Raw genomic sequence first — 8,674 nt, 5'->3', positions numbered from 1 at the left:
TTTCTTGGAATGAATCCGTTATGAATTACTAACGATAATGATTCATTATAGTGTCTCACGCTGGCATGTGCTGATTCTCCAACAGCCGACAGAAATTGCCCTACTGATGAATTCTCTGCTGTGTTTTCCCCTTTCTCGTAGAATGGCTATTCAAGTGGACAAGTTCAACTTTGAGAGTTTCCCGGAGTCCCCTGGGGAGAAGGGGCAATTTGCAAACCCCAAGCAGCTGGAGGAAGAGCGGCGGGAAGCCCGAGGCCTGGAGATCCACAGCAAGCTGGGCATCTGCTGGAGAATCATATCCTTTTCCGGGGGCCACCTGGGCCTGGGGGCATCTTTGCCCAGGGTTCCAACCTCTAAGAAAGACCCATGAGGGTCTTAGCTGTTGAATTTTCACCACAGGTAGCTCAGAAATGCTGTGGCAAGGAGATGTGGACCAAAGGCTTGGCATTTCCTTAACCTCTTAACACTTCAAAGGCCCCACTCGGAGCAGTATTGACTGGGGGCGAGGAAAGGTCTTCTCGGAGCCGGTGGTGCTCTCGTCTTTGGATCACATGCTTCTTGCCAGTGTTGATATTCATGTTAGTGACAGGTTCTAATGGCCACCTATCAGTGCCGGGCTCGGGGGGTTCACAGACTGACAGCTGAAAACACAAGTGCAATTGTCTGAGAAACTGAAATCGGATTGTACAGCTTACCGAGGCATGAAGATGCCATTTTGAAAAGTTGGAGAGAGTTTCAGAAGGATTGTGCTGTAACACAGTGTTTCACACAGTCACTGAGCCTGGTCTGAACTTTGGATCAATGGCTGACTCCTCGCAGACACTCCACTGACTGACCGAGCACTCTGGAGAAGCCCAGGTTCCCTCATTTGTTTGTTCAGCAATCTTTGGAGAGCACCTACTTTTGAGTCAGGCATTTTGCAAGGCATTTAAGAGGCTGAGATGCAAAGACAAGGTCTCCATGCAGTTGTTTGTCTAGTAGGAAGTGGATGTGTCCTCTGGGAATTGAACACTGTTGGGGAGCGAAGGCAGAGCACCCTGCCGAGTGCTGCAGGTTCAGAGGCCACTGGGTGGGGGCATTCAAGGAAGGCTTCATAGAGGAGGTGACATTTGAGTGGCTGCTAGAAGTGGATAGAAGTTTATTAAAGGGACAAATGTAGGAAACAGCCCCAAAATACTGAGGCATGAGAGCCCATCTCCGGGGAAGGGGCAGCTCTGATGGGAATGTCTGTTAATGATCTCAGTCATGCACACATTCTGCAGATATGGGGATACACACGTTGCTCTGTCGTGTGGTCTGGGATCCTTCCAGACGGCCTCCTGGATTCCGAAAGTGTCCTCGCTCTACACAGCACAGTTTCCAGAACCTGAGGCCAATTCCTTTGTTCAAGCTAAAGGGACTTTGGGCCTCACAGACTCACTGTCTCCAAGGAGTTTGTGACAAAATAAGCACTTTACATGTAGATAGAAGGTTTTGTGAACCAGACATGAAAAATAGAGTGCTTGGGGACTCACGTAGTGAACAGGAACAGTCTGTTGTGGAGTTACAGGCGTTTATCTCTGATACAGAGAGAAGTAAAAAGGTGGGGATAATGGGAGTTGTCTTTCCCTTGTATTCCCCACAGAGCTCGGCACAAAGTCAGGGTTCAGCCAGTTCTTAATGAGCAAAATGCCATAGCAAGGAAGCGAGTCAGACTGGTTCCTACTGTGTCGGGTGCGCACCCATCACCCCATTTATCTCCTCCACATCTCCCTGACCAGCACTGTGGCTCCCATGAAGGAAATTGAGTCTCAGCCATGAGGGGTAGGGCCAGGGACCAACCCAGGTAAGTTTGCTGGCAAAGTGCTCACCCCCAAGTCTCAGACTTCAAAGGAGAAGGCTCCGCAGGCAACTCCCACGCTGTCAGGCTGGGGAAAGGAGGGACCCCTGGCACTCAACTCCCAGCGTCTATGCTGGATCTTGGGTCTTTCTGATAGGCCCATGTTTCTGATAATCTTTCTGTCTTTCTGTTGGGTCTTTCTGACAGGCTGAGGGTTGGAGAGGCTCTATGTGAGGCAGGAGGCATCTCTTACTCGGGGTCTCAGAGACTCAGCCTCTGGCCGGGCACCCCATGCAGAGCAAGATGGTCCTGGATGGGTCTGATGCAGCCCCAGCTCAGCGCCAGCAGCACCAGTGGAGGAAGGGGCAGGTGCATGGTGGGCCTGGCAGCGGGTTATTCATTCTCCTGAACGATCTCTCTCTGGGCTCAGATAAAAGCCAGAGCCCTAGGATGGTTGGGATTTTGACCTCTGTGTCCCCACGCTTCACAGAGATTGAGCCCTCCCCTCCCCTCCCAGGGCCTCATTGTGCTGGGCACACAGGGGCACCCTGCTAGTGTCAGAGCTGCTGCCTCCCAGACACCACCCTGGGCTGGTGCTGCCCTGGGCCATGTCACCCTTGTCGGCAACCTGACTCCTGGGGCGGTTTCATTATCCTGTCTTCCCGTCTTGCAGATGAAAACTGTGACTCCACTTCACAAAGACAAAGTGGCGTGGCCAGTTCCTGCACCCCGTAGCTTGTCTGCCAGCCTGCAGTCCCCGCCCAGCACATGCTGCCTTCTAATGGGATGATAGTGGCCCACAGAACTCTTGTGTTCTTTGAAAACCAGTATCAAAAAAGTACAGAAAATGTCTTTGCGTTTGACTTCTCTATTTTCTGTATATTTGCTTAATAATTCATGCAACACATATTTATTGATTGCCTACCATGTGCCAAGCACATCTGCCCCATACATTTACTGATCGGAAGTTTATGAGAGCTTGATTGTCCCTATAGGCAAATTTAGTGAAAGAGAGTTAACATTAAGGACATCATCCCTCCCTCCCTCCCTCCCTCCCTCCCTCCCTCCCTCCCTCCCTCCCTCCCTCCCTCCCTCCCTCCCTCCCTCCCTCTCTGCCTCTGTCCCTTCCTCCCCCTCTTTCTCTCTCTTCCTCTCCTCTCCCTTCCCCCCACTCTCATCTGTTAATGACATCTGGCGTCAGAGGAATAGCAGAATTTTGCTATTGTAAACCTGAATTCAAGCAGATGGAAAGACCAAAGATTGAATTGGCTAATAATTTCATTATGCATTTTAATAATATTTTCTAAACATTTAGACTTTGTACAAACATTTGAGCTTAATTTGATACCCGTCCATAGTTGTAGCAGTTGCCCACCTGTAGCGCATGGGTCTGGATAGATGCGTTTTAAAGGAAATTGGGGATCTTGCACTGGGTCGATGCACACCTGTCTATGAAGCAGCTACGATGACACGATGGGCAGCCCAGGGCTGCCGGGAGCTCTCACCCCACTCTTCACCTGTTAATGACAAATATGGTACAGATTTGCTTGTTCTTAGGAGGTGAGCCCTGGAGATACCCCCATCAAAGGGGAGGGGACAGATACAGAGATGGGCACTTGCAGTGCAGCGTTGTGGGGCTGATGGGAGCTTCCCTCAGGTCACGCCTGGCAGGAGTAGGTGGAGATCTCAGCCCATTCCTGTTCACGTAGAGAGACGAAGAGGGCCCAGGGTTCAGCATGTGCTGTGCTGTCCTCAGCAGGGGACCCAGAAGGCAGGGTATGAGCGTGGCCACATTGATGTCTTTGAAAGCCACCCTGGCCACAGTGTGACAAGTGGGTTGCAAAGATGCAAGCGCCCCTGGGGATGCTGGTGGGTTGAGGAGCCACTGCGTGAGCAGCTCTAAGTCAGGGACCATGAGGGCCTGCGCGAAGGGAGTACCCAGGAAAAAAGTGCCGAGGGACCACAAGGGCCTGAACAAAGGGAGCGGCACAGGAAGAAAGTGCAGAGGCGGCCACCCATCACCAAGAACCTGCAGGGTTCAGACTTGGGGGTGGCCTCTGAGTGCCTGTCCCTTCCTCTCTCCTTCCCAATCCTCTTTTCCCCCATCTCTCCCTCCTGCCCCTCCCCTATGCCCTTCCCTACTTAATTTCTGTCGAAACAGAGGGTTAAACTCAGTAGCCTCCTTGTTCTTGTCCCCTCCCTCAGACCCCACGTGTGATTGGGCACCCCCGGGCACTCCTCCTAGAGTGCTGGAGGGCTGTGGGTGGCCTCTGAGTAGCCCCCAGCCCTGCTGACCAGCCCCTTCTCCCATTCTGAGATGGGGCACGTTTATCACAAGGAGCCCAGGGCCAGAGAGATTACAATGAAGACACCTAGGATCATGTCCCAGGGCACTGGCCGGGCACAGGGCCTGTCCCTGCTGTGGACAGGGCGACCTGTTGTGGGGGAGGTGGCCCAGGGCGGTCAGCCATCCTGCTTCCAGAGTGGGGGTCACATTCTGGTGCTGGGCCTGACTGGATGAGCTAATGGGTTAGGTACCCCTTTTTTCTTTTTCTTTTCTTTTGTTTGTTGTTTTTTGTTTTTTGAGGCAGTCTTGCTTTGTCACCAGGCTGGAGTACAGTGGCCACAATCTCGGCTCACTGCAATCTCCGCCTCCCGGGTTCCAGAGATTCCCCTGCCTCAGCCCCCCGAGTAGCTGGGACTACAGATGTACACCACCACGCCCGGCTAGTTTTTTTGTATTTTAGTAGAGACAGAGTTTCACCATGTTGGCCATAATGGTCTGAATCTCCTGACCTCGTGATCCGCCCGCCTCGGCCTCCCAAAGTGTTGGTATTACAGGCATGAGCCACCGCACCCAGCTGGGTACCCCTTTTTTCTTTAGGAAATCTTTTCTTAAACCCTATTTATCATTCTTATTATTATGACTATGAAAACCACTTCTTGTGTGGCTGCTATGTGTTAGCTACTGTACAGCAAGCTTTCCTCACTACCTGCCACCAAGCCTGGGGCCATGTTTCCCACGAGAGGCTGGGAAACCTGGTCAGACACAGGCAGTTTCCTGCCATTCTCCCACCAGTCCCTGCCCCGGGTGACCTTGGTCATGGCCACCTTCTCTCTCTGCTTCTCTGTTCTCATCATGAAGTGGGGACAGCAAGGGCTTCTGCTTCCCCGGAGCTGCACGGGGCGAGTCCCTGCTCCTGTGGCACACTCAGGGGAAGCACTCTCCCTGTGTCCCTTCCTGTCACGCACACGCCAGGTTGGAGGGCTTCTGCTGTCTTCGTGCATTTATCCTTATTCTATCCCAGGATCAAAGTTTTCACAGAGGACTCCTCATGCTCACAAATCTCTTAAGCCCTTTCTTCCGCATTTCCTAGGCTTTCTTGCCCACATCACCCTGCTGATTTTAAAGAGAATCCTTCCCCCCAGCCCCCCCGACCCAGACCTCTCCTGCTTGATAAGAGCATGCTTGTTTGTAATGTCTGTGCCGTTTCCCTGGAGGGCGGGGGCATCTCTTCCTAGTACATGCAGCATCTGGCCCAGAGAGCTGGGCTTATTTGCTATACAGCAATGCTTTTTGGATAAAACCTACCTACCTTTGGTACCCTCTTCTTTTAAGCTTCTTCTTACCCTCCAGCTACCAATACTGGACAATTTTACTGAACTTGGGAAACCTTAGCATAGCCAACTCTCTGTGAACTCTGTTAATAGCAGATAATAGCCTTTACCACGTGATCTAGAAATCTTCTATATTTGCCTTTGGGATAGGACTAATGATGCCACATTGTTGAGGACTGGAGCCTGGGGTCAGAGGCTGGCCCTGCCACTCCCAACATCCAGAAAGGGAGACTGTGTGACCTGAGGGCCATGTACTAATCTGTGCAGCCGGTGTGACAAAACCTGCTGCAGGCCGTTGCTGTCAGGATAAGTTCTAAGAATCATCGGCCTTTTTGATCACCTATGGGTGAGCAGAAGCATTTTCCTTACCTCAGACCTGCAAAGCAGGTAGTACCTACCCCTTTCAAAACATAAGTAAACTTTGGAAGTTCAATAACTCACCAGAGATTGTGCAACTAGAGGCATAGTCAGGATCCCAAAACTTGTTATTTTCCTGTTGACTGCTTCAACTGAGATCACATCTGCAAGGTGCAGACATAGCTCCTGGCCCTGGAAGGCGTCAGCAAAGGTGAATCCCCCTTGCCCGTTTCCTGCTGGAAGACTTCATGCCACACTGCTACCTGACCTCAGGGGAGGCCCTCCTTACTCATCCTTCAGAATGGACCTCACTGTCTGCTCCTCAGAGCCTTCTCTGCCATCAGCCTCCCTCCCATCTCGGCCTGGCTGCAACAGCCCCTTCCCTTGGGCTCTTGTGACACCCAGTACTTCATTCTTGTTAGTTACAGTCTTTAATTAGTACAGAAAATTAGTTTTTTTCTGCAGATTTTCTCCCTTGCCAGATTGTGCCGTCTTGAGGTCAGGTGGAATCCTGTTCATCCAACAGCCGTTTATTGAGGCTCTACCATGTGCCAGAGGTTGGACTGAACACCAGGGCACACCAGATGCTCAAAATCAGGTGTGGACCCTGCTGTGATAGTATGTGTTCTCTTTTGCTTGCCCAAGTGCTGAGTATAATCGCTAGCACATAGGTATGAAAACTGTTTGTTTTTTTTGTTTTTTGAGACAGAGTTTCACTCTTGTCACCCAGGCTGGAGTGCAATGGTTGCAGAGAGGTTCACTGCAACCTCTGCCTCCTGGGTAGCTGGGACTACAGGCACCTGCCACCACCCCTGGCTAATTTTTGTATTTTTTAGTAGAGTTGGGGTTTCACCACTTTGGCCAGGCTGGTCTCGAACTCCTGACCTTGGGTAATCTGCCCACTTCGGCCTCCCAAAGTGCTGGGATTATAGGTGTGAGCCACCATGCCCAGCCTAAAATGGTTTGTTGAATGAATAGTTTCCATTTCAATGACACAGCAAACAGAATGGCTACCAGCTCAGCTGCGCGATGCCGAGTGCCGTGGTGAGTGTGTGAAAGGAGCTGCAACTCACAGGAGGAGTCTACGTCGCAGCCTGGCTCCTTTTCCAGAGCAGCCCTGCACAGACCGTCTGCTGTGGAAGCAGGGGAGGGACACGCTTCGGGCAAGCCTAGGGTCAACTCACCCTTTCATTTTCCTTGTTTTTGTTGCAAATCACCCTTTGGAGAGCATTTCAGGAATTGGTGCAAGGCTTGCTGAGGTATCAGAATCCAGCTGTGTGAGCTGGAGTAGGAAGAACTGGGTGCGCAGTTTGGCTGATCCCCATGAAGGCGAATGACCTGGGCCGTCTGAGCAATCTCTTCCCACCAGGCTGATAAGCATCCGCCTCCTCCATTCTGTCTGGAGGAGCATTTTTAACCAATTTGGCTGCTTTGAGAGTGAGGCAGAGGCTGGAGAAGCCCAAGGCAAATGGCTTTAGATACCCAGAGTAGGGGATGGGAGTGGAATATCTGTGAAATGCGGAGGACAAATGAACAGACATGACTTGGAGAGTGGAGGCATGTGGACGGTGTAACCATGATCTCAGTACAGGGGGCCTTGTGTCCTCAAACAGCTGCCTTCCCAGGCACAGGGAGCCCAGGCACAGCTTGGGTCTCAGGTTGTGCACTGCTGAGGGGTGTTGGGTCTTGCAGACAACAGTCACCCTCTGCAAAGTGAAGAGGCTCCACAGTGGCGGCGGTGTTTGTCAGTTTTATTCGGGCTTCACCAGCAGGACAGTGTAAGGATTTTAGGCACAGTGGCCCTGTTTGGGTGATCTCACCTGGAATGCAGTCACACTGGGCTTTGTTCTCCATTTTCAAGACTGCCTTCTTTCCAGTAAGGAGGAGTTGCCTTCCGCTGACCTATCCTCCCTTTCAGGACAGAGGCGGGACTCAGGCACTTGACCTGGGCTGTGTGGGCCCACCCTTCGGCCTCTCAAAGTGGCTTCTGGCCTATTCTCAGACATGTTTCCTAATGGAGCTCTGTCTTATCTCCTGAAAAAAATTAAATATCTTTAAACAAGATTCTTTTAAAACATAGCACACTGTGTTTTTCTAATCGTTACGTTTGGAGAAATAGTTTTCTCTAAATGAATTTTACTATAAACGGCTCCTGCCATCAGTGCAGCTGATTCCTTGATCATTTTAAGTAAAATGCAGGGTTGCATTTTGTATCTGCCTTGAGGGAATTTGGCTTTTATAGCTGTTTGTAATAACGTGGTTCTGAGGCCTTTAATCTCCCATAGCAGGGAAGCCCTGTCAGCCACAGAGAGACGTCCTGCCTTGCCAGCCAACGAGGCCGTCACATCACCCTGGCTGTTGGGCCTTCGGTGGGCTGGAGGGTAAGGTGGGAGAGGCACAGATTTGATGGCTGCCTCCCCCAAATCCAAATCTGGTGGCCATGCCCACCTTGAAATGACTTTGAAAGTGGTCGGGGTTTGACACATAGGCAGCACAGACTTCAGATCTGGAACATGAGAGCGGGGAAGGGCCTTTCCCCGGCATCCACAGCACCATTTCCCATCTTCATGTGTGTGCATGCATGTGTGTGTGAACGTGCACACGGATCGACGTGTGTTGTGTTTGTGTGATCAGGTACATGCTGGACATATACACACTGTATTTTTAGCGTGATGATTATTGTGAGCATGCGTAGCTTATGTAATAGAATCATAAAGTTACAGAGCTTAAGTAACAGCTAAAACCCATATGGCACTTACTAGATGCCAGGCACCGTTCTGGGCAATTTATACAGATTTATTCCCTTCACTTTTACAACAACTCTCTGAAGTAGTTTTATCCACGTTGCACAGATGAGAAAACGGGGAGGCCCAGCGAGGT

At 51.1% G+C, this 8,674-nt stretch overlaps 1 protein-coding gene across 5 annotated transcripts in view; it reads left to right on the top strand.

The window, feature by feature from the left end:
• Positions 1-8,674, top strand: part of TRAPPC9 (trafficking protein particle complex subunit 9) — a 725,402-nt gene that overhangs the window by 551,688 nt on the left and 165,040 nt on the right. For all 5 annotated transcript variants that reach the window (XM_014346060.6, XM_034966644.3, XM_034966648.3 and 2 more), the window contains one exon: positions 142-295. In XM_014346060.6, coding sequence (XP_014201546.4) covers positions 142-295 — 154 coding nt within the window. The remainder of the gene's footprint in view (positions 1-141; positions 296-8,674) is intronic.

This window comes from Pan paniscus, chromosome 7 (assembly GCF_029289425.2).
Source record: "Pan paniscus chromosome 7, NHGRI_mPanPan1-v2.0_pri, whole genome shotgun sequence".
Lineage (NCBI taxonomy): Eukaryota > Metazoa > Chordata > Mammalia > Primates > Hominidae > Pan > Pan paniscus.
This window is presented reverse-complemented; position numbering and strand designations above follow the sequence as displayed.